Source organism: Saccopteryx bilineata, chromosome 2, assembly GCF_036850765.1.
Source record: "Saccopteryx bilineata isolate mSacBil1 chromosome 2, mSacBil1_pri_phased_curated, whole genome shotgun sequence".
Lineage (NCBI taxonomy): Eukaryota > Metazoa > Chordata > Mammalia > Chiroptera > Emballonuridae > Saccopteryx > Saccopteryx bilineata.
The window spans coordinates 384,954,590-384,980,312 of record NC_089491.1 but is presented as its reverse complement, the minus strand read 5'-3'; the positions used below and the strand labels follow the sequence as shown (position 1 = coordinate 384,980,312).

At 49.2% G+C, this 25,723-nt stretch overlaps 1 protein-coding gene and 1 long non-coding RNA gene across 3 annotated transcripts; one reads left to right on the top strand and one right to left on the bottom strand.

Moving 5' to 3' along the window:
- Positions 1–1,214: 1,214 nt before the first annotated feature.
- Positions 1,215–8,401, bottom strand: DYNLL2 (dynein light chain LC8-type 2). Of its 2 annotated transcripts, none has more exons than XM_066264038.1 (3): positions 8,114–8,401; positions 5,289–5,427; positions 1,215–3,186 (listed from the first exon to the last, which is right to left on the bottom strand). In XM_066264038.1, exons 2-3 carry the CDS (start codon positions 5,418–5,420, stop codon positions 3,049–3,051), a joined length of 270 nt encoding a protein of 89 aa, XP_066120135.1. In that variant the 5' UTR covers positions 5,421–5,427; positions 8,114–8,401; the 3' UTR covers positions 1,215–3,048. The 2 variants fall into 2 exon arrangements, with proteins under 2 accessions (XP_066120135.1, XP_066120136.1); XM_066264039.1 differs by lacking the exon at positions 8,114–8,401 and adding an exon at positions 7,301–7,439.
- A 332-nt stretch (positions 8,402–8,733) lies between these two features.
- On the top strand, positions 8,734–25,333 carry LOC136323650 (uncharacterized). The gene is made up of 6 exons (XR_010728996.1): positions 8,734–8,796; positions 9,754–9,828; positions 10,557–10,698; positions 15,472–15,604; positions 20,619–20,818; positions 24,726–25,333. It is a non-coding gene; the product is annotated as an uncharacterized lncRNA (long non-coding RNA).
- Positions 25,334–25,723: the final 390 nt, after the last annotated feature.

Below are 25,723 nucleotides of genomic sequence, written 5' to 3'. Positions count from 1 at the left end.
AGGGTCGGGGCTGTCCTCTCCAGCAAGCCTTGCAGAATGAGCCTTTCAGATGAGCGCTGCGCACCTACTTGTGCAGAAGCGTATTCTCCACAGAACCCACCTGGACTGCCTCTCATCAGGGCAGGAAGAGGAGGAACTGTAGCCCTGGAGACACCCATCAAACAAAATGTGGCCTGTGGCCTCACCTCCAAGGCTCCAGCTGTCAAATCACTCATACCAGCAAAGGCAAGAACAGAAGCTGGGGTTCTAGAGCCCTTTGTCTTATTCCCTTAGACCTTACAGCCCCCGAGATAGAGACTTCTTCCCAAGATCCAGCCCGGTCACTTCCTATGTGAAGGAACTCTATAGACCTATTTCCAACAATCAAAAGCTCACTGCCCAGTTTACTTTCTTGATAGTCCACTTATCACTACTGGAAGAAGCTTGTCAACCTGCATGTCTGCTTTACCCATTAGAACATGCATGCATGGAAGCACTGAACTTGCCTATCTTGTTCTCCTGTGGGAACAGCATCCTAGACCCAAGTACACAAGAACTCAAAAATGTTTTTGAGTAAATAACAGAAATGAGTACAAAGCACCCCTGCTCTTGAACACCTCCACAAAGCTGCAGCCATGAGCCCAGACACCAGCAGCTTCCGGTCAGGGACGGGCAGACACTGTCAGCAGTGTCTCAGTACTGCTGGCTTCTCAGGTACGAGGGACAACCAGGACAGCCAAGGAGTCCGAGAACCACTCAGGTTCCACCAAGTTCCCATCTTTCTGAAGACCCCCGGCTTTTCCATTTCTGAGTGGCTAGAGCAGGACTTGGATACTAGATAGTCTCTAGGTCTCAAGGAAGCCAAAAATGAGGAGTATGAGGGCTACAAGCTTGGCCAAAGGTTCTCAGACAAGCTCCTTTAGGTCCAGGACAGCAACTAGAAACTGGGAAGGCAGCATTTATATTAAAGACCCAAAATGCAGCTACCTGGCCATCTCTACCAAGACACCCAAGAAACTTTGAATATTGCTGGTTAATTCTCTAATACTTAAGGGGCCCAACCCTAGGCCCTACAACTAAAACCTGATTCAGGCCAATCAGTATCTTTCTGACTGATCTTATCTTTTCGGCCCCCATTCTACTCCACCCTAGATACCTCCCACCCCACCCATCTGGGGTACCACTGCCACCTGACCAACCCCTTTAGTCCCAAAGAAACCCAAACAACTCAGAAGTGCATCAATCAACCTTTAATGTCCAAAAGAGGCATGGATGCAGAGCATAGGAGATGTGGCAGGGTTTTAGCCCCAACTCCAGAAATGAAGGAGAGATGAACACAAACCAGACATTTCCAACTGGCCACACAAGTCTGAGAGGGCAGGGGAACACAGATTTGGACATCCATAACAGGATTTGATACAGGAAACTCACTCACCATCCCAGTCCCCACCCTCCAGTCAGTATCAGAAAAAAAGCTCAGCACACGCTAAAGGCTTGGGGAGGGGACATTCTCCTGCCTCCCCACCAGCCCCAGTATGGAGTTGAAAAAAAGAATGAGCTAGATCCCAATCCCCCCGACAGTGTCAACCGCACAGATGAGTTTTAAATGCAATTTACAAGAATCAGCAGCTCAGTCAGCAATGATCCCCCCACCCTACCCTACCCCTACCCCATCCCTAGGTGATCAACAGACAAGACTTCCCAGCACTCTCCTTGGAATCTCCTCCCACTAGCGGCCCTTCTCCATCTCCTTGTACCTGGCTTCTTCACTGCAAGACTTCCTCCCAAGCCCCTCACAGTCCTTTACCACACCCATCCCTACCTCACACACGAGGCTGCAGCCATCCAGTCACTTCCCTCTCCACTGAAAGCCAACTCCAGGGCAGATGGCGGCATGGCCAACTCATTGTTGGCTCTCCTGAAACCTTCCTGGGAGCAGACAGCCATAGGGGCAAGCAGAGTGTCTGGGCACGATGGCTGTGGGGGTGACACTGTCTTCACCCCCAAAGGTTTTTAACATAAAGGTCCACTTAGAACTAACTGTGCACCCTACCTACCCATACACCCTGGAGATTCCATACCGTCCTGCCCCTCCCTCCCCTCTACCCCAAACCAAGATACACACACACACACATATACACACACATATACACAAAGGGGAATCGAGGGAGACATTGATTTGGTTTGATTGCTAAGACCTAACTAAGGAACTAGTCACCAGAAATTCCCTTGCCAGCCAACTCACAGGGGCTGCTCTAAGAGAACTCCACAGGAATGAGAAAACCAAGGGCTAAGCAGGGAGCAGACAGAAGTAGAGAAGAAAGAACAAAAAGAAAAAATCAAGCTAATCCTACCTCCAATATCCTCCTAGCATGAGCTCTGGCAGGAAGAATAAAAGGTAATCCACAAAGACACAGCCCTTACTTAGAAACTCTTCTGACAAAGACAGCAAGACAAATCTGCTCCCCACTCCCACACACCACAGACAAACACGTCTCAGGGCCCCTTAAAGAATCCACCCCCAACCCCAGCCTTTGCCCCAAGCCGTGGAATCACAGTTCAGTGGAATAGTCTCCCTGGTACTAGATCAACCCCCTCCCCCCTTCCTATCCCTCTCTCCCTGCTGATCCTAACACTGACCCACAGTCCCCCTGGCCCTCCCACAGCAGCAGCCCCCACCAGGCAGAGGCAGCTGCAATTTTAGCTCCACCTCCAGACACTCGTTTCTTTTCCCCAGCCCTCCTAGTCTTCCAGGCTTTTCTGAGGGCTAATTTTATTTAGAGAGAGAAAGAGAAAAGGGAGAGGTTTCCTAGTGCAATACAACCAAAAAAAAAAATTGTTTTTAAGTCTCAAAAAATAAATGTAAAGCAGCCTTCTTCCCCAGGCAACTAAACAGAAAGAAGTTTGGTTTTGTTTACTGCGACATACACATGAAATCGAGTATACAGTCCATGCAGTAGCACAGCCATTGGAGAGGACATCCTGATGCTGGCCCCAGTGCAGAACAGTCCCAGCAACGCCGTCTGCTTGCCATCTCGCCGCCGCCACTGACACCTTCCCTGCAGCCACCTAGCCTGACTTGAAGAGGAGGATTGCAACTTGACCCAAGTAAAAATAGATGAAGTGCTTTGTCTCGTGTGTAACGTAGCTGCCAAAATTTCGGCCCACAATACAATGCCAGGTAGGGTTGTATTTCTTGTCAAATTCCTAAAAGAAAAATAAAAGGGAGAGAAGAAAGGTGGTTAGGACAGCTGGAGGATAAGAAATCAGGATGGGAGTCTGGTCAGTTTATTTATCACCCCCAGTCCCTGGCCTCAGCTCCCCAAACCCCAGGAGCTCAGGTTCTAAGGCTAGCTAGGACACTCCCTCCCTCATGAATAATGCACCACCACCAAGGCTCCACTATTTCTGTCTAGCACTTTACACCCGATCATCTGTCCTCCCTCTAGCTCCTCAATTCAATAGCCCACCCTGTGACTCTTCAGCAAGGCCATCAGAGAAGCTAGTGCCACAACAGACCACTCCTGTGTCACACAGCCTGCGTAAAAGAAGGGGGCAGGTCTCACTGACTCGCCACTCACTCACTAACCAGTATTTCCAAATGCAAAGACCAAGACACTCCAGCAAGACAGGGACCAAACCGCAGGAGTACCAGGAAGCCGTTCTGCGTAAGTCAGCACTAAAGGCATTCCTGTGTGCTGCACAATGAGTGCGCTATAAGCGCCAAAACAAGGACCTCAGCCATGTGATCAAGGCAACTCGCTCATTTCTCTCAGGGCACAAGTTCAGCATCAAAGCCCCTAGGAAATCCTTGTGACCTAATCAAACAGGCAGCAGCTCCCCGTCACCCTGTGGTTGCTGAAGGAAACTGATGGTTCGGCTCTAGACGCAGCCTGCCACAGCCGGGAAAGGGCGACAGTTCTCTATCATAACCCCAGCAATGCTCCCAACCCTAGTGCTCAACATACAACTTGTCTGGCATGCTCATAACACCCATACCGCAGGACTTGAAGAGGTACTAAGGAACAGTGGAAAGGGCATGCATCACCAAACCCAGCTTTAATCCCGACTCTAGACTGCAACATAGGAGAGCCACAGTCACTTCCCTAGGTCTCATTTTCCCCATCAGCAACACAAGAAGACTGGACCAGCTATAATCTCGGTATTCTTCCGGCTCTGAGTCCATAATGCTGGATTCTCTTCCTAGACAGGACAGCAAGGCCATCGCTCAGCAAGTAGCTGGCAGCCCTGGAGCGTAGTGACTCTGCACCCCTTGGCTCTACACATAGAAAAGCTAATAGGACTCAAGAGTTTCCTCTTCTCATCCCAGCCAGCTGAGCAGGAAAACAGAGTTCTGTAAAACTCAAAGACATCCTACCACCTCCACTGACCAGAAAGCCACTCCTCTTAGGAGCCAGAGTTGCGAGTATCAAAGACTAGGCTATGTCTCTAGTGGACATGGATCCTAACTGGGGAATCAGGGGCCCTGTAGACCAGTTCCCATTTCCAGCTCAAATGATTCCTCACCATGTTGACCATATCCACTCACCCATTCACTCAGGAAGTTTTGCTCATCCATTTAGAAAAAAATTATATATTCAAGCTGATCCTTTTCTTAAGAATGTGGGGGAGAAGAGCATGATGCCATCCTGGGGTCCTTTTAATTGTTTTTTTTGTTTTTCCACCTAAGTCCTATTTTTTATTTTTTTTATTTTTTAGAGATAGGATAGAGAAGGGGGGAGCAGGAAGAATCAACTAATAGTAGTTGCTTCTCTATGTGCCTTGACCAGGCAAGCCTGGGGTTTTGAACTGGCGACCTCAGCATTCCAGGTTGGTGCTCTACTCACTGTGCCAACAAAGGACAGGTCCTAAGTCCTTTTTAAAAGAAAGGAAACCTACATGATGAAGATTTTTATAGGGATATACCACTTTAAATTAGGAAATTCCCTGAAAATTTGTATATGATCTGATATTATCCATTCAAATATTGATGTTCACTTTGAATAGTTCTAAATTGGGCCAGTTATATTTAATCCTGAAGCTTCTCTCCCCAGTTCCTTACTGTGACATAATTATCTGTAAACACACACACACACACACACACACACACACACCAGCAGGATTCCTATTAAAAATAGCAAAGGTAAATTCTTTGGCAATTAATAATCACTCCCTAATCTGTCCACTTTGCAAATTCCTAGGATTTTGTCTGCACAGGGTATAGCTGCTTTCCTACATCCCCAGCTCAGTCCTCCCTGGGGTGCAGCTGCCTATCCCAAGCCCTGGTCACCACAGCTCCCCCAGTGTACCTTCTTGATATAGGCAGCAATGTCCTTCTCTATGTTGTACTTCTCCATAGCCTGTGTGGCGCAGTCAACGGCGTCCTGTTGCATGTCCTCAGACATGTCTGCGTTCTTGATCACTGCCTTCCGGTCAGACATCCTGACACTGCAGAAGCAAAGAAGTAAGCGGATAACCCCATGACTCTGGACAATGAACATAGCAACTGAGTATGGGGCCTGAGTGGGCGAGGCAAGTACAGAAGGGGAGGGCAACACAACACAGACAAGAAAGAGGCAATCAGAGAGGGAGCATCTAAGCTTTTAACCAAGAGAGGTTCCCCAAGTCTGAGAAATACAAAATAAATAGTAATAAAGTATAATAAGCCATCAGTTTTTATCATATGTGAAGATTTTCCAACTATAAATTTACCTATTTCTGATATTCTGAATAGCACCAACAGCCAAGATACAATATCTCACCTGCTAGCTGTGTCCTTAGGCAAATTATTCAACGTTTGTATTTTTATGCCATCACCTGAAAATGGGGACTGCGGGGTTACCTTGAGGGAAAACCAGGTGGCACAGTATCTGAAGACAGCAAGCCCTTGCTATAATGACCATTATTACATCATTGGTAGCACAGTGGAAAGAAGGCAGACTAGGAATCAGCAGGCCTGACTATGAACTCATGATTTTGGACAAGTCACTCAGTCTGTCTGCATTTGATTACTTCCATTTTAGCAATGAGAGTAACTCTTTATCAGTGGTTGTTATAAGGATTAATTAAAATTATATGAGAATATCTGCAAAGACCATCTATACAGGGGTCTGTCCCATTGGCTAGATTCAGCCCACCACCTGTTTTGTAAATCAAGTCTTGGTGGAACACACTACAAAGGCAGAGTTTAGTAGTTGCAAGAGACTGATGGTCTATAAAGCCTACAATATTTACTCCTAGCCCTTCACAGAAAATGTTGCCAACACCTATGCTACCAATGCCCAGTGGTGACAGAGATAACAAAAGGCAAAAAATTATCATTTTAATTTTTCAGAGCTTTCATACCTTTTTTCATAGCTCTGCTATCTAAACCAAAGTATCCCACAGCAATCTCTAGAGTTCAGGGGTAGACCTTGCATGGTCCCTTCCTAGGATGATAGGAATCCCAGGAGTGCTGGCCAGGACCTGCCTGGCAGTCTACAGTATGTGAGGGCGCTTTGCAGGAATAGAGGAGATGAGCTGCAAAATCCTATCCTTGGTCCTTGACCACACAGAGCAGTAACAATCCACCTTCCTCATGTCCCACCCACCAAACACCACTCTGTGGCCCAGCCTAGTGGACAAAAAATTCTGTTTTTCGGGCTCTGTCTGATACAAGGCCATACAGGGTTCTGCATGCTGAAGGTATCATCCCAGGCCAGCCTGATCTCCAGTCCACAGTAGCCTGTGGACTGGATAGGCTGAAAGGGAAACAAAACTCAGAACTTCTCTTTTAGTCTGTACCAGATGCAAAAAAATGCACACAAGCCAGCTGCCAGTTAGGCAGCCCTTGAATGACTCCAAAGCACCTTGGTCTGGCACTGTCACCCTAATAGCGCTGGTTCTACTTCAGCAGAGGCTGGCAGAGCTAAGGGTTAGTGGACCAGCAACCGCTGCCCCCACACCCTTAGAGGAAAAGCCAGAGCCTCAAGGAGTCTGTGAGCACTACTGCCTGGTGCTGAGAAAAGGTCAGAACCCTGGTCAAGGCCTGACTACCTCTGTGACCTTGGACAAACCAACATCTTCTTCTTAAAAAAACCAGTGCTTTTTAAATAAGATAAATGAGGCAACTTCCGTCAGACTGAGCAAAGACACAAGAGCAACACAGGGAGAATGTGCTGCTATTATAAGGCTCTTTACACGTGAAGAAAACTAGTGTCACCTGGTGTCCTATTCCAGCTCAGCACTCAGAAAGGGACACTGTTTATAAACCAGGGGTGGGGCCAGGTTACAGAGGGCAAAGTTAAAGTATAAAATTAGCGCCCTTTCCCAGCAAGCTCACCTTGCTCGACTGCCTCATCCCCAAAGTGCAAAGGAACAACTTGATCACAGTCATTAAAGCCACCTTACTCTCCAGGAGGCGGCCTGAAGTTACATAACGCTGGTCTTGTGACTACAATGCCACGATTCTTCACCCCGGGCCCCCCAGGCGTCTGGGCGGCGAGGCCTGGCCCCCGCCTCCCAGTCCAAGGTGCCGGCGAGAAGAGGCCAGGGAGGTGCCCGGCCCGGCCCCTCCCCCTGGGAAAAAGCGAGGGACCTGGGCCTCCAGACAGAAGGGCGATGACCGCCGGGCCCCAGGCCGGCGGCCTCGGTCACGAGCCAGGCGCTCCCTCCTGGGAAAAAGCGAGGGACCTGGGCCTCCAGACAGAAGGGCGATGACCGCCGCCCCCAGGCCGGCGGCCTCGGTCACGAGCCAGGCGCTCCCCCGGGAAGCGCAGAGGGCACCGCACCCAGCACGGCTCCCCTGCAGGTCCCCCGCCGCCCCATCCCCGGGGACCGGCACCTGGAGGCGCGCGGCCGCCGCCCCCGCCCCCGCCGGCCGGAGCCGCGCCGGAGTGACTGGGCGTCCCCGCCGCAGGAAGGACGCCCCAGAGGGCGGCGGCGGCGGCAGGAGCCGCGTCACGCCGAGCCCGCGCCGCTCCACCCCCTCGGCCCCACACACCAGAGGCCTCCACGCAGCGCAGGGCGACTCCCGGGGGAGCGGGCGCCGCACCTCCGCAGCCCGATGCCGCGAGCACACCGGGTGGCGCAGCTCCGGGAAGGAGGGCCGCCCCGCTCCGGGCCCCGCACGGGGGCGCCGCCGCCCGCCGCTCACCTTCACGCAGGCGAGTCCTCGCGGGGCTCCGGGGAGCAGCGATGGCCTGAGGCAGGGCGCGGGCAGGGGCGCTGTTCCCTCGGCTCCTCCTGCAGCAGCAGCCGCCGCCGCCGCGGTCTCCGGCTCCGCAGCCCGGGGCCGTGCGCTCGCCGCCGCCGGCCGCCCTTCGAGCTTCCCCGGCAGCCCTCACTCCTCCTCGCGCCGCCGGCCGGCCTGCCTGCTCCGCGGTGGCGCCTCGCAGCTCCGCTCTGCTCCGCCGCCGAGAGCGCCCGCCGCGCGGCCCCGACTGAAATAGCGCCCCGCCCCCGCCCCCCCCGCCGCGCGCGCCGCCGTCCGCGCTCCCCATTGGCTGCGCCTGCCTGGCCCCGCACTGCGGGCTTCTCCCCGCGCCGCTCTCGCCCCACATCTTGTTTCCTCCCACAATGCCTCGGGGCGGAGGGAGGAGGGGGTTGCCGAGGGGGGTGCTGGAAAAGTGGGGGAGGGTGATGTGGCCTTAGAAAAAAAAAAGAATGCAGACCCCTTTACCCGAGCCTGGAGAGGCCAGGCCTAAAAAGAGAAAAAGAGGCGAGGCTAGGGGGGAGGGGAGAGAAAAGAAAGGAAGGGGCTAAAGACCCTGATCCCAAGAAGAGTAAAGGAAGAGATGGTGATGGAAATTTCGGACTCAGGGAGCTCATGGAGAAGAAGTAGATGGAGACCCTAACCTTAGAGAGAGGAAGTGGAAGGGGGTGAAGTCATGAGCTAGAGAGGAAAAGACAGGACCCCTTTCCTCCCCACAAACCTGTGGGAAGGAGAACAGCCAGCTGTACAGAGAGGTAAAGGCAGGAACAGACCTAGGGCCCCTTCCTCTCACTTGGGGGGGGGGGGTCTCTTCCCCGTCCAGCTCAGCCTTTGTTCCTGAGTCTCTAGGCCATGGACCCAGCTGCTGTTTATCTTCTAGAGCAATGGAGGCAGCCCCTACGCACAATTGTTTGAAAGGTGTCTCTTACACAGGCCCCAGTGAGAGGAAGCCTTGCTGGTTGGCTGGTCCCTACCTGTCTGGTTAGACAGGACTGGAGTGGAAGTGAGTTGAACCCCCTAAAGGTGAAATCCGTAAATCCATAGCGTGTCAGAGCCCCGACGAACCTTAAAATTTACCCCTTCCATATTCCTCACCTCAGAAAGGAGAGAACCAAGGTATAGAGCAGGGCAGCCTGGCCAGCTCACTCCAGGTCAGGCCTGGATGCGAATTCCAGGCTGAAAGGTGGTGCTTCCAGGCAGGAACCCTTCTGGTAGCTGAAGAGGCTGTGTGTGGGAATGTGTGTAAGGGCTTGCACATTGGGAGAGTGCCTGCCCTCCACTCTACACCCCCCCCCCATGGAAGAATAGGAAACGCCTGCTTCTTCTCTCTTCCCCTCTGTTTCCTAGAGGAAGTGTCTCCCTAAAGAAGCGGTGAGTTTTTATTGAGAGCCAAGCGTGTGGGCCACACAGTGAGGATCAAGAAGCTCCCATCCCATGGTTTCCTCTTCACTGCCCCAAACCATAGTCAGGAAGTCAGACTTGCTCTGGCCTTGGCCCGCTATGGTTTGGAACGTCATTATTTAGTGTTCATTATGTGTCAGGGGAAACAGGGAAAATCATCCCCTCCCATTTCTGTTTTCCAGAGCTCTGTCATCTGCCAAACTCAATTGGAATTTCAGAGAAATAGGCAAGGCCTGAGATATTTCCTAACACCAAAGGTATTCTGATGTCAGCCTCTGTGTGAATGAATGGGGGTGTGTGGCATAGGTGGGGGGAGGGGTGGAGAAGGATGCTTTATCCACTTAGGGTTTGTGGGGGGTTAATCTCATGGACTACTAGGAGACCTGGGTTTTCCCAGGGCACTATGCTTTTTCTCCAATGACCATTAGCTTCCAGCCTCTCCTGTGACCTGGAGGTCAGGAACACTATGTATGGTTGTGCGGTGGTTCGTTGTACAATGGCACAAGAAATAAATAGAGGCTAAAATCAGCCTGTGCTCCACCTGCTAAGATGGGTGCCCTGATACAGGCCAGCGTCCACCCGAAAGATGCACACCTTTCTCCAGCAGATAGAAAGGTGACTGAACTAGCGGTGACCTTGTAAGGCCATGCTGCCAGGATATAGCTACTCCCTCTCTCTGGCCCCCCACCCTAGATTAGAGCAGGGCTAGAATTTGGCCATTCCCTGTGCTGGGCTGTGGTGGGATGGAGGTAGGGACAGAGAGAACTTCAATTAACAGGGGTTGGAACCAAGACTTGACTTTGAAGAAATATGAGTATCAGCATGTGTGTGTTTGACAAAGACTAACTAAACTCTAGACTATCCTGAAGATTTGTTAATAACAGTATGGTTTCCAGATAAATGCTAATATTTGTAGAGCCCCCACTCTTTGCCAGGCTCTATCCTAAGTGTTTTTTTTTTAATTATTTTTATTTATTCATTTTAGAGAAGAGAGACAGAGAAAGAGAGAAGGGAGGGAGGAACAGAAAGCATCAACTCCCATATGTGCCTTGATCTGGCAAGCCCAGAGTTTTGAACCGGCAACCTCAGCATTCCAGGTCGATGCTTGATCCACTGCGCCACCACAGGTCAGGCTATCCTAAGTGTTTTTAAATGTATATATTATTGCATTCAATCTCTGGAACAATCATGGCGAGTATATTATTATTCCCCTGTACAGAAGTAACTGCCACTCAGAGAAATTCAGTAGTTTGCCCAAGATTACCCAGTTTATCAGTGGTAGGGTTCAACCTAGGCTGCCTGCTCCCACAACCTACACTCAACCATTCCACTCCCCTGCCTCCTAACAGAAGAGAAAGTGTAAAGCAGGGGTTCGGCTCTGCCACTATATCTAAATCATACCAGTACTCCCTAAACTTATCGGACTGCAAAGCCCTTTTTTCTCCAAACATTTATTAACATCTCCAGGAACTACTATTCCACAGGACACAGTTTGGGGAACTTGTGCTACACTAATTACTGCCATTTATGTAAAATGCTTACTCTTTAGGATAATTACTATGCAACATAGTAACTGTTACAATTAACGTCAGCTTAACTTGGTGTTTACTTCTGTTTGATGCCACTACACACTCGTGGTGCCCAGATAGCAGAGCCACATTTTCAGATTTTAAAAGCAGAGGGGATTTTCTCATCTGTGGGCCCCTTACCCTCCAGCTACTTCTCTAACTTAGAGGTTTTCCCAGGGCACTTTGCTTGAGTCACTGTTCAACTTGAGTAGTTTCATCCATGTGTGTGTTTTTTACCATGACCTGGGCACTGATAGCCCCTCTAAATCCCAGACGTCTCCACTGTGGGTATCCCATAAGCTCTTCAGACTCTTCACATATTCACAGATGTATGACCCTGATTGTTAAGAGCGTTGACCCTGGAGCCAGAATACCCAGATTCTCACTGCTTTCTACCACTTATCCAGCTGTGCAGACTTGGATAAGCTACTCAACATCTCAAAGTTTCGTTTTCCTCATCTCTAAATTGAGAATGATAACATCTACCTCATAGATTATGAGAAAATGCATGAAAACCTCCTGGCACAATGTGTGGTCCATATAAGTGATTAATAAGTGTTAGCCATCATCAACATCTATTTTTCAGACTTGTTTTCCTTCCCTATATTTCTTACCTCTGTTCATGACCCTGTTATCACCCAGGCACCAAGTCAGAAACCTGCAAGACCCCTAGATTTGTGTCTTCCCCTGCCCACCACATCTCCATCATCACTCGCCTCCTGAATGTTTCTCCAGTTCATGCCTCCTTTCATTATAGGTGCCTCGTTTCCCAACTTCTCATCTCCTTTTTCAATTTCTAGTAACAGCATCAATTACCTGTAGTTTCTCCCACACCTAGATTTCACACCTTTGTCCGTGTGAGTCTCTGGCCTGTGAGGCTATGGCTTTCTTTCCTGGCTGATTTCTTTGTTTGAGTGTCCTCTACAAAGCCTTCCCTGAATCCCAGGTGGGATGCATTTTCCTCTTCTTTGCTTTGGTCCAGCCAGGGCTTATTACTGAACAACATTCTACTAAACTTGTCAGTCTTATGTTTGTCTATGGTTCCTTACAGACAAGGATCACGTGTGGACGGTAGAACCTAGAACAGTTCGTGGAACATGAAAAGTTCTCTGTAAGCCTTGGTTAAATGTAATGCTTGTTAATGGCTGAAAAATACAGTTTGGAAGGACACTCTGGCTCTTCCTCCACCCAAAGAACCATGACCAGGCTCTTCTGTCTGTAGGACCAGCCATGAATCATGAATGCTATTTATACTGGACCCTTCCTGCCTAGAGCCGAGTTGCTAGCTAAGAAAGTCATTGTCAGCCCTGGGGAAAGTCCAGGCCTGATTTCTGATTTCCTCCTCACCCTCTGTTGGGAATTTGGCTGATACCCTGACACTTGACAGTCAAGGGCTCTCCCACCGCAGCTGACTGGGTCACCCAAAAGAAAGAGGCTGTCCTGTGACTGTTCATTTCCCCAAGCCCTTTAGCCATTGACTTGCTTCGAGGGCTCCAGGAAGATGGAGAAGGGTGGGACCACATGCACTGATGCTCCCATTTCAGTGCAAACCCTGGTGCCAGCCCCTCTGCCAAGTCACCAATGGAAAAACCTAAGGAAGAAAACAACGAGACTAGAAATACCGAAATCTGCCCTGTTTCCTTGCTGATTTCTTGGGTGGCCTTGCAAGACATACTTCTCTAGGCAACCGTTTACTGAGCCCTAAATGTTGCCCCTTTTCTCCAAGTTCCCTGAAACTTGGAGGAGCCAGCAAAGGTCAACCGTGTGACTAGAGCTAAGGAGATGAACACTGGACTCTGAGTCAGAGGAGAAGTCCAGCACCCGGTGTGGCTCTAGGCAAGTCGTCTCACCTCTCAGAATCTGGATTCTTCATCTAGAAAATGTCAGACTGGATCCTCAGTCAGCCCCAAAGGGGGGCTGTCTATGATTCTCTGACATCAATACCCTTCCACAAAGGGGGCCTTCTATGTAGGTCAGAGAAATTTCTCAGAACTTGAACACCCCAAAGATCAAGTTAGGGTTCATGGGTGCAAGAAACATCTGAAGAAAAAAGCAGGACCAGAATAGCACCCCTGCCTCCAGGGAGCAGGAACCATGGGACAGTTTCCGCAGGCATTCCATGGGGCAGATCATTGGCATTCTCCTTGAGTCACCCCACTCTTGATTCAGATTCCCAAAGAAGGGCGTCTGATTGGACAGATTGAGTCACAAGTCCGCCTTTGGGCCATGGAAGTGGAGGGCAGCCTCACAGACAGACCTTCTGAGGTTGAGGGGGGAAGAGCTGACAGAAGGGAAATCCACATGCGGTCACAAGAAGCAGAAGAACGGGCGCTGGGCAGGCAGAAGCCATCACTTGCTCTTGGAGAGTCTCAAGACTGGGAGGCAGGATTGTCTACGTGGGGGACCTTGTATCCACTGTCGTGAAAGCTAAGATCATGAGTGTGGTGGGGAACGGCGAAGGGAGCCAGAGAAATGAGGTCAGCACAACTTTGCCTTCCTTTTTCAGGACAATTTTGGAAGAAAACTTTGCCTTGTCAGGCATGTTCGGTAGACTTCAGCTGTTAAGAACCTTCCTTTAATTTTCTCACTAGGAAATGGAGGCCCACCTTACAGTTCGCATAATAAAGTAATATATACACACACATAAATATATAACAGCCTTATTAATATATAGTTTGTATACTGCAAAGTTAACCTCTTTAAAGTTGACAGTTTGGTGGTTTTTAGTATATTCTCAGGGCTGCACAACCTAAGTTTAGAACAGTTTTAGCACCCCAAAAAGAAACCCCATACTCATTGGCAGTCACTCCCCTATTTCCCGCTAATCTCCACTAATTTACTTTCTGTCTCCATGGATTTACCTGTGCTGGGCGTTTTGTATAAATGGAATCATAAAATAAAGGGTTTTGTACCTGTCTCTTTTCAGTGAGTCCGATGTTTCCAAGGTTCTTCTATGTTATCCATGAATCTGTACTTTGTTCCTTTTTATGGCCAGTTAATATTCTATTGTGTGAGCATACCACATTCTGTTTATCCATGAGTCATTTGGGCTGTTTCCGCTTTTCAGCTGTTGTGGGTAATGCTTCTGGAAATGTTCATGTACCAGTTTTTGTGTGGATGTTTGCTTTCAATTCTCTTAGATATACACTGTACACCAAGGTGTGGAATCGATGGGTTTTATGGTAACTGTGCTTACTTTACCTTTTGAGGAAGGGTCAGACTCTTCCAAAGCAGCTGAACCTTTTCACATTCCTACCAGCAGTGTGTGAGGTGGGATGTACCACATCCTCACCAACAGCCATTGTTATCTGTCTTTTTGGTTGTAGCCCCCCTGGTGGGTGTGAAATGGTATCTCATGGTTTTGATTTGCATTTTTTTGGTAGCTAATGATGTTAAGCAGCTTTGCACGTGTTTTTTGGCAACTTGTGTATTTTCTTTTTTTTTTTTTTAATTTATTTATTCATTTTCGGCCTAGCGTGCGGAGGACCCGGGTTCGATTCCCGGCCAGGGCACACAGGAGAAGTGCCCATTTGCTTCTCCACCCCTCCGCCGCGCTTTCCTCTCTGTCTCTCTCTTCCCCTCACGCAGCCAAGGCTCCATTGGATCAAAGATGGCCCGGGCGCTGGGCATGGCTCTGTGGCCTCTGCCTCAGGCACTAGAGAGGCTCTGGTCGCAACATGGCGAGGCCCAGGATGGGCAGAGCATCGCCCCCTGGTGGGCAGAGCGTCGCCCCTGGTGGGCAGAGCGACGCCCAGGATGGGCAGAGCGACGCCCAGGATGGGCAGAGCATCGCCCCCTGGTGGGCAGAGCGTCGCCCCTGGTGGGCGTGCTGGGTGGATCCCGGTCGGGTGCATGCGGGAGTCTGTCTGTCTCTCCCTGTTTCCAGCTTCAGAAAAATGAAAAATAAATAAATAAAAATATTTATTCATTTTTAGAGAGGAGAGAGAGAGGGAGAGAGAGAGACAGAGAGAGAGAAGGAGGGAGGAGCTGGAAGCATCAACTCCCATATGTGCCTTGACCAGGCAAGCCCAAGGTTTTGAACCGGCGACCTCAGCATTTCCAGGTCGAAGCTTTATCCATTGCGCCACGACAGGTCAGGCAACTTGTGTATTTTCTTTAGAGAAATATTCAGGTCTTTTGTTCATTTTTAAGTTATTTGTCTTTTTATTGTTGCATTGTAAGAGTTCTTTATGCATTCTGGGTACTAAACCCTCATTACTGACGTAGTTTACAAATACTTGCTCCCATTCTGCAGATTGTATTTTCATTTTCTTGGTGGTGAAACTTTGAAGCACAACCATTTTAATTTTTTTTTCTTTTTCTTTTTTTCAGGGGAGAGTGTGAACAAATTATGCATTCACGTTTCCACATTTGGGGAAATGGTAGGAATCAATATGCCTGGAGTGCAAAGGATGAGCCTCACCTCAGGAGACCACTCTTGTGATCATGAGATCTCCCCTGCTAGGTAAGTATACAAAAGCTTTTAATTTTGATAAAGACCAATTTTTTGGTGTGTGTGTTTCTTTATGTCATATCCAAGAAATCACTGCCTAACCCAAGATCACAAAGATTTACCCATATGTTTTCTTCTAAAAGTTTTAGCTCTTGCTAAATGACCCATTTTGAGGTAATTTTTATGTATGGTTTGAACTGGAATCTAACATCATTGTTTCACCTGGGGATAGTCAGTTGTCCTACATCTTTAGTTGAAAAGAATATTCTTCACCACTAAACTGTCTTGGCATCCTTATCAAAGATCAATTGACCACAAATACAGGAGTTTACTTCTGGGCTCCTAATTCTATCCATAGATCCATACATTCTTATGCCAGGACACTCTCTTCAGAGCTTGATAGTGAGTTGTGAAATCTGGAAGTGTGAATCCTCCCACTTCGCTCTTCTTTTTCCAGATTCTTTTTGGCTCATCTCAGTCCCTTGCTTTTTCATATGCCTTTTAGGACCAGTTTACCAATTTCTGTTAAAAAGCCAGCTGGGCCTGACCAGGCGGGTGGCACAGTGGATGGAGCATTGGACTGGGATGCGGAGGACCCAGGTTCGAGACCCCGGGATCGCCAACTTGAGCATGGGCTCATCTGGTTTGAGCAGGGCTCACCAGCTTGGACCCAAGGTTGCTGGCATGAGCAAGGGGTTACTCGGTCTGCTGTAGCCCCACAGTCAAGGCACATATGAGAAAGCAATCAGTGAACAACTAAGGTGTCGCAATGAAAAACTGATGATTGATGTTTCTCATCTCTCTCTGTTCCTGTCTGTCTGTCCCTATCTATCCCTCCCTCTGACTCTCTCTCTCTGTCGCTGTAAAATAATAATAGTAAATAAATAATTAAAAAAAAAAAAACAAAAAAGCCAGCTGGTATTCTGATGGACATTATGTTGAATCATAGATCAATTTGAGGAGGAGTATTGTTATCTTAACAATACTACATTTTCTGATCTATTAAGATGGGATTTCTTCCCTTTTATTTAGGCCTTCTTTAATTTCTTTCAATAACGCATGACAAATGTATTCCTAAATATTTCATTCTTTTTGATGTTATTGTAAATTAACTTAGTATTATTCATTATTACTTTGAGAGAAAGAGAGGGACAGACAAACAAGAAGGGAGAGAAATGAGAAGCATCAATTTATAGCTGTGGCACTTTAGTTGTTCATTGATTGCTTTCTCATATGTGCCTTGATCGGGGGCTCCAGCTGAGCCAGTGACCCCTTGCTCAAGCCAGCGACCTTGGGCTCAAGCTAGCAACCTTGGGGTCATGTCTATGATCCCATTCTCAAGTTGGCGACCCTGTGCCAAGCTGGTGAGCCTGCACTCAAGCCAGAGACCCCTGAGGTTTCACATCTGGGTCTTCAGCATCCCTGGTCGATGCTCTATATGCTGTGCCACCACCTGGTCAGGCTGAATTGAATTATTTTCTTAATTTCATACTCAGATTGTTCAGTATAGTGCTGAATAGAATTGGTGAGAGCAGACACCCTTATCTTATCTCTGATCTTAGGTAGGAAGCTTTCAGTCTTTCACCACTAACTCTAATGTTAGACGTGGGAGTTTTGCAAATGTTCATTATCAAGTTGAGCAAGTTTACTTCTAGTCCTAATTTGTTGAGTATTTTGTTGTTGAGTTCTTTTGTAATGAAAGAGTATTGAATTTTTTTTTCAAATTTTTGTTCTGCATCTATTGAAATAATCATGTGCTTTTAGTCTATTATTTTATTAATATGGTATATTTTACAGGGCAAAAGTAGGTTTACAGTTATGAATATGCAAAACACAGAGACAAATTTAATGGCAGGCGCACGGCACGTCCCTGGGCCCCGACTTCTGAAGGGCCTCGTGAAACCTCAACTTTATCTTTTTTTTTCTTTCTTTATTTTTGTGACAGAGGCAGAGAGAGACAGAGAAAGGGACAGATGGAATGGAGAGAGATAAGAAGCATCAATTCTTCATTGTGGCACCTTAGTTACTCATTGATTGGTTTCTCATATTGCCTTGATCGGGGACTACAGCAGACCAAGTGACCCCTTGCTCAAGCCAGGGACCTCAGGGTTTCAAACCTGGGTCCTTCACGTCCCAGTCTGACGTTCTATCCACTGCACCACTGCCTGGTCAGGCACACTTTTTTCTAATGACACCAAGTTTGGTTTCATATGTGCAATTTTAACATTAATAGTACATAATATATTTTATTTATTTTAAAATATAGTTAACATGTATTTTTATTTTTCATGTCTGTTTCTCTTTTTTAAGAGGCCCAATATCTTCTTCTGTGCCTGGAACCTCAACCGACCTTAATTCACCCCTGGTAAACATAATTTATTCTTGTATTATTATTTATTAATGATCATATTATTTTCTATATGAACAACTGTAAACCTACTTTTGTTTTACCCTGTGTTGGTTTTCGAATATTATGCCAATCTTGCATTCCTGGGAATCCCAGTTGGTCTAGACGTGCTGTTCTTTTCCTGTGCTACTGGGTCATTTGCCAGTATTTTGGTGAGGATTTTTGCCTCTATATTCATAAGCAATGTTATACACATTTTTATTGTGATGCCTCTGTCTGATTTTGGTATCTGGACTCATGGAATGAGTTGGAAAGTGTTCCATTCCATCTATTTTTTTTTGGACGAGTGTGAAATATTGGTATTAATTCTTCAAATATTTGGTAAAATTCAAAGTGAAACCATCTGGGCCTGGAATTTTCTTTGCAGGAAGTTTTTAAAAAACGCAATCTCTTTACTTCTTTGGGGTCTATTCGGATTACATATTTCTTTTCTTTTTCTTTTTTTTTTTTTTACAGAGACAGAGTGAGAGTCAATGAGAGGGATAGACAGGGACAGACAGACAGAAACAGAGAGAGATGAGAAGCATCAATCATCAGTTTTTCGTTGTGGCACTTTAGTTGTTCATTGATTGCTTTCTCATATGTGCCTTGACCGTGGGGCTACAGTAGACTGAGTAACCCTTTGCTTAAGCCAGCAACCTTGGGTCCAAGCTGGTGAGCTGTGCTCAAACCAGATGAGCCCGCGCTCAAGCTGGTGACCTCGGGGTCTTGAACCTGGGTCCTCCGCATCCCAGTCTGATGCTCTATCCACTGCGCCACTGCCTGGTCAGGCTGGATTACCTATTTCTTGAAGTAGTTTCAGTAGTTTGTCTCTAACAATTTGTCAATGTTATCTAGGTTATGTAATTTGATAGCATCACATAGTATACTTGTTCATAGTATTCCTTTATAATCCTTTTAATTTCTCTAAGGTCTGTAGTGATGTCCCTTCTTTCATTCATTTTAGTAACTTGAGTCTTCTCTTTTTTCTTGGTCAGTCTAACTGAAGATTTGTCAATTTTGTTAATCTCTTCAACAAATCGACTTTTAATTTTATTAATTTTTTTCTATTGCTTTTCTAGTAATAGGGCGGTTTTAGGGCACTGCAGCGATATAAGGTGTTGGGTCAGGGGAAGCTCAGACTGGAACTATTTCTTTGAGCAGTTGTGATTCAAACCCAACTCCTTGCCTAGTTCACTCTAAATAGGGTTTTATTTTAGTGTCTCCCTCACCCCCATCACTCCTGGAGTGAAAGTTCAAAGAAGATAGAGACCACACCATTACTCAGGGACCGTGAGGAACAATGATCTCTCTTTTTTTTTTTTAAGTTTTTATTTATTTATTTATTTATTTATTTATTTATTTTAGAGATGAGAGAGAGAGAGAGAGAGAGGAGAGACAGAGAGAGAGAAGGGGGGGGGGAAGGAGCTGGAAGCATCAACTCCCATATGTGCCTTGACCAGGCAAGCCCAGGGTTTCGAACCGGCGACCTCAGCATTTCCAGGTCGACGCTTTATCCACTGCGCCACCACATTAAACCCATAAACAGTAATGAGCTGTGAAGGAGACACCAAGGAGGACAGGGATGAGTAGCCAGAATCAACCTCGACCTTTTCTAAGTTCCCAGTCTAGTTGGGGAGACGCACGTGTACACAGCAGACGCTAGGTCAGACCACGGCGAGGGCTGTGACTGCGTGGGAGCAAAGCGCTCGTGGGGGGCGCGGGGTTGGGGGGCCGTTCATCTGTCTGGAAGAGCCAGGGACCAGAAGCATTGGCGTTTGAGGTAAGTCTTAAAGCATGGTAGGATTTGGGGGAGAAGCAAGAAGAGAGAGGGGGGAGGTTCTTCGGTCAGAGAGAGTGCAGCAGCCACGGCAGGGAGTGGTAGGAGGCCAGGCCTGGCGGGGACAGAGTGTGCTGGGAAGGAACAACCTGGACAGAAAAGCTAGGGCAAGACTGTGGAGGGGCCGCAAGGATGTGCTAAGGGGCGAGGACGTTATTCCTAAGAAATTGGGGGCCCACTGGAGGGCACTGGGCAGCAGGATGACACAGCACCCCTGTAGGAATGTGGGACTATGACCGAAACCCAAGTTGGTTTATTCCGGTTCAGTGGTGCCATCCACCCCATAGAAACAGCAGAGGCTGCTGCCTTCTGCCTGTAACCCTTCTCGGACTGTCTCCTCCCTAAGCTTCCATGGCACAGCTCTTCCCGGACTCCCTTCCTGCCTCTCCGGGGCCTCAGCAGGCCCCTCTCCCTCTGCCCATCCTAGGATGGTGTTCCTCGGGGTCTGTTCCAAACCCTTTTCTCTCCCCGTTAGACAGTTCTCCCCAGGAGATCTCCCCTGTTGCCGTGGTTTCAGTGGCCACCGATGGACTGGGCACTCCCAGAATTACAAGTAGCTTTCTCAGACCTGTCTCCTTGTTTAGACCCAGCAGATCTAACTGTCCGTGTAGGTGCTCTATTCATTAAAATTAGGTCCAGCCGTGAGTGGAAGGAACCTGTGTCCCCAAGTAAGATGGCCCATACAAGATAGGAGTTTATGTCCCTTTTGGAAAAAAGGAATCCAGAGGTATTGAGCCAGGCCTGGGATGACAGTCTGGGAGTTATATCTCTGAAATCTGTCCCTCTGTCTCTATCCCCAGGCCGCCATCCTCCTCCACGCCAACTGCAACAGCTTGGCCATTCTTGCCCCTCTCAAATGAACCCTTTACATGCGCACTGTCCAACGTGGGAGCCACTAAACACATGTGGTGACTCAGCACTCGAAAGGTGCCCCATTCAAGTGGAGATGCGCTGTAAGTGTAAAATACACACTGGATTTCAAGGGCTTACCATGGAAAAGGTAACTATCTTAGGATTTCTCTATTGACCATATGTTAAATGATAATATTTTTGATAGACTGAATTCAATCAAGTATATTATTTAAAAGTAATTTCACCTGTATCTTTTTGCATGTTTTATGTGGCTATTAGAAAATTTCAGATTACGCATGGGCTCACATTTGTGGCTCTCGTTGTATTTCTATTGAACAGCATTGCTCCCCACAAAAGCGAAAAGGATTTTTGTAAAACACAAATCTGAACATGTCACACGTCCTCTTAAAACCTTGCAGTGACTTATCATTGTCTTTAGAATAAAGTTCATTCTACTTCGTATCGTTCTGAAGCCCTCTGTGACCTAGACCCAGCCTCAGCCTCCAGCCTCATCGTCCACCCCTCCTCCGTCTGCGGCCCTTGCACACTCTGTGCCAGCCGTACACAGTTCTTCCAGTGCCTCACATGTAGCGGGGCTCTGTGGCCGCCGGGTCTTCAAGCATGCTATTCCCTGTACCTGGGACACTCTTCTCCTGGGTGGCGCAATGCTCCACTCATCTTTTCAGCCTTGGCTTAGACAGGTCTTTTCCCTGGAAGGCTCACCCGCTCCCCTGCTTTCCTGAGCTCCCATTATTTCTCTATCCTGATCTCACCTACCCCCAGCCCCAAATAACAGCGTGCCACCTAACTGCGTCCTTCTCCACACTGATCGGAATCTTGCCTGTCATGTTCCCTGTGGTATCCCCAGCACCTAGAACAAGGGCTGGTCAGTGGTCAACAGGTATTTGCTGAATCAATGAATGACTCAACTAAAGTGGGATAAACAAAGTTTCAGATGGAGGGTGAAACCAGATTAGATGACTTGTAAGTCTCAAAGAAATGGCCGTCCGGTGACCATTAGAGTCCCAATTTGGGAGCTGAGACAAAGGGAAACTCGCAATGTGTTGCCAGTCTTCAGTCCTGCTCCAGGCCCCACAGGCCGGTTTATGGAGACTCAGGCCACCACTGTCTCTTCCTCCTCCCCAGGAACCGCAAATGCACTGCCTGTCCTCCCAGGAAAGCTCCCTGCATGTACCCCAACATTTCCAGAAAGAGCTACATTGAGATGAGCTTCCTCCCGGTTGGGGCGGGGCGGGATGGGCCGGAAGGAGGGAAGGAGGTGAGGAGGGCGCCTGTCTTGAGTTGCTATTTACCCAGCAGCAGGAGAATTGGTGGACATGGCTGGTGGAGGGTGAGCCTCTCCATGGAGATTTCCTTTCCGAAGAAAAGAGGTGAAGGAGTGGGGAATGGGGACCCAGGGCTGAAGACAGGGAAGAGCTCGGAGGCAGGAGGTCAGAGAGGGGTTCCCGGGGTCCATTGCTAACTTGCTGTGTGATGCAAGTCACATAGCCTCTCTGGGCCCCGAGTCCTCATCTGTAATCCGAAAATCCGCTGTCTGTACCTCTGGAGGGGCTGTTGTAAGAATGGATGTAAATGGGCTTTGAAAATACAAGAGTCAGAGTAAAAGGATCGTGCAAAGGCAAGGCTTTTAGGCTGCTGTTCTGTGTGGGCGAGAGATGAAGGTAGAGCTGTGGGAAGGAGGCTGGCAGGGTGGGCGGGAGCTCACCTTCCCTCAGCAACAGTGGCAGGCTAGAAGCCCTTCCCCCGCCATGGCCCAGTGGCCTGATCCCTTTGTAGTTCCTGCCTATACACCGGGTCCTTGCACCTTAGTGCCTCCTGTGACCCCTTCTCAACTTGGAAGGCCCCCCAGTGGACTGGTTCTGCCCTTCAGCCAGCTAGAGACCACCGTGCCATGGGCTGCTCCATGTGGAATTCCTGATCGCAGGAGTACAGCACAGAAAGGGTGGTTAGACTGCCCCCTGCCCTCCCTGCGTGGGGCCCAGAATGGGTGCACTCCAAAGGCCCTCCCTCCCGGGGCTGACCCCCCCCCCGCCCCCCCCGCCCCCCCCCCCCCCCCCCGCAAAGCCATTGCGCACAGCCTGTATTATTAGCCTCATCTCCCTTTCCCTTCCCCTCCCCCAGCCAGGTCGGATCACAGAGTCCTCAGCGGTCCCCGCAGTTCCCAGCCTGGAGAACTGAAAGCGTTCCCCAGCATGCTGCCCGCAGCAGCGCGGGCGCGCGCGCGCGGCTCTGTAATTACAGACCCGTGGGGGTTTGCCTTCCTGCTCTCGCTCATCTGAGAACTGCTTCCATTCCCTTCGTGGCCCATGCTGCCTTGGAAAGCGAAATGTGAAGCGGGGCCCTTTAGGAAAGTGAGTTCCAACTCCCTACTCCACCACGGGCAGGCAGAGACCTCGCCACGGCTCAGATCCGCTCAGTCATGTAGTCACTCCTTCATCCAGAACACATTTAATGGCCCCCTGCCATGCGCTAGCACAGGGCCCGGTGTCGGGGACAGCCAGATGTGCCCATGCCCTGCTTTTGAAGAGCTCAGGGTCTAGCAAGGAAGTGAAGGTATATACATAGTTACCAGTGGGGGGGGGGGGGGATAAAAAAAGCGGTGTGTGATAAAGTAAAGACAAAATCCTAGATAAAAGAAAGATCATTTTGGAAAGGGCAGCCGTTTCTCGAGAGGTAATATCATGTAGTGGCTGAGACTATGGACTCAGGAGACATGGGCCTGGGTTCAGACCTGACTTTGTCACCTGATAACTGTATAACACGGTGAAGAAATGGGCAAAAGTTTGAGGTTATGAAGAAGAGTATAGTGTCCAACACGTAGTAAAGCCCAATGGTAAATGTTAGCTGGTATACTCAGGGAAGGTGAAGTAGAACATGGGTTTTCTGCACATGTGGAACAGGGGGGTAGAGCATTCTAGAAAGATAGAGGAACAGAAAAAAAAACGTGTTTTTATGGAATTCCTGTTGGATACAGCAGAGCCTGTTAGGAAGGAAGAAAGAGGTGATGACAGTAAATTGGGTTGGGGTTAAACTTTGGAACTCTGAATGCCAAAATGAATTTAAGGAGAAGTGCAATGACTTAGACAACCTTGATAGGGCAGATTGGCCTCCTAGCCCCAAACTGATCTTCAGGGTCTCCACAGATGAGGGCCCAGCCTTTGGGGAGGTGGTGCACTGTGCCAGCCTGCCTCCTGGGTCCTGCCCTGCCTCTCCAGCAGACTGGAAGCAGGACTGGGGGAGGAGGGCCATTTCTTTTTCCCACAAGGGCGAGTGGATGGGGGCATCGCTGCCCACCAGAAGGCTGGTGTTGGGGCACCAAGGCTGGGAGAGGCCTCAGGAAAGGTGGCAGGTGGGGAGGGTGGTAGATACAGCCAGGTGAGCCTGCTCAGCCTCACAGTTCACCCCTTGCCTGTTTTCCTCGGATTATACAGACTGTCCTTAGTCCTGCTTTGGAGTGGGCTGACTGAGAGCAACGATTCATCCAGCACAAAAGGAACCCAGGAGAGGCCCTGCTGGGAGACCACAAAGGGGGGCAAGGGTCCTAGAGAGTGACTCCCAGTGCTCTCTGTGAACCCAGGGCCACCCAGCCCTGGCTGGAAGGCAGCGTGGCGTAGTGCATGGCGTCCTCGCCAGGACGGATCAGGAGGCCTCCCTTCTTGTCCAGGCTGTGCCTCCTGTGGGCGGTGGGAAGTCACTTCCCCTGGGCCTCTGTCCCTTCTCAGTAAAACAAAAGGGTTTTACCAGGAGGATCTCAGCTGCTCTTACAGCTCTGGCTTTAAGTTAAGCAATGCCCTGCTCTCAGAATTTGGGGTGCTGGAGTCTGTCCTAAATATTGGAAGGAGCCCAGAACAGCTAGACCTGAGCAGAGAGGAAACTGGAGGGGCTGTCTTGAGCTGCCAGCCATCAGGAGGCACAGGGGTGCGGGCTGTGGAAGGGGTGGCGAGAGGACGGGGACCGAGGGAGGGAGGGGGACAGCACTGGCACCCCCAGGAAAAGGAAGCTGACTGGTAAAAGGGTTCCTTTCCCAACTCCAGCCGTCTCAGGATCCTGTGGAAAAGCTGCATTATAATCGATAGCCTCATAAATAAATGAAGAGTCAACGCATCCTGTCTCCAGCTCAGGGCTTCTTTAGGAAAACTGAACCTTGACCCACTTCTGCTCGCCAATTCCGGGTTTCTACAGACGCCTCCAGAGGGAAGCAACTCTTACAGGTCATCACAGGCACCCCCCTGCTTCTGAGCTGGCCTGCCATGCACCCCATCCCGGAAGGTGTGCCCTCTACCTGTCTTCACCTGCCCCGGGAAGGCCCTTCCTCTCGGGCTACCTCTCTTCCCCCAGCCCCCTGGGGTGCCCCTGGGAAACTCTCCCTGCCTGTCCAGTGCTGGCTCTTTGCTTCTCGCCTCTCCTGTGTCCATGCTTTTCTCCCGAGCACTGCTGGGCGCCCAGCGGAATCCGCAGCAGGAGGAAGAGAGTGCTCCCCCGCCTCTGCAGCCTCTCTGTGCCCACCCCTCGGACTTCTTGTCCTCGTCAGTGAGCCCCTCGGGGTCTGACAAAGTAAATGCATTTCTGAAGGCAATGGATAAAGACCCTTGCACTTTCACCGATCAGATGAGTGCCAGCAAGTTGACTTCCTTTCTCTGACTTCTATTATGACGCCGGAAATGCTTTTCTCATAGGAAAAAGCAAATCCCCAATGAAGCAAGTTCAACATTTTGGACTCCAGAAACCAAGATGGTGGTCAGCCCTGTGTGGCGACGGGCAGCTGCCTTCTGGGAACCCCTTAGGACCTTTCCTCTGCTTGGGTGGCTTGGTGTCCCCCTGACCTCTCTGGTCCAGACAGAGAACACTCCCAAGCCCACAAACACCCAGGGTTGCGTGGGCAGTGAGCATGGAGAAAGGAGTCGTTGGGCTGACTGGCCCCCTTTGTTCATAATCAGTGCCCTCCATGGTCCAGCTGATTCTCGGGGCCTGCGCATTCCTTTAATTACAGGTTTCTGCTAGAAGGTTTCGTATCTCGGCTTTCTCTGTTCTC

Excerpts from the sequence above, each read along its gene's own strand:
- DYNLL2 (XM_066264038.1), bottom strand. The coding sequence starts at position 5,420 with ATGTCTGACCGGAAGGCAGTGATCAAGAACGCAGACATGTCTGAGGAC. Across the intron at positions 3,187-5,288 it reads TTGCTGCCTATATCAAGAAG|GAATTTGACAAGAAATACAA; the intron begins GTACACTGGGGG and ends TTTTTCTTTTAG.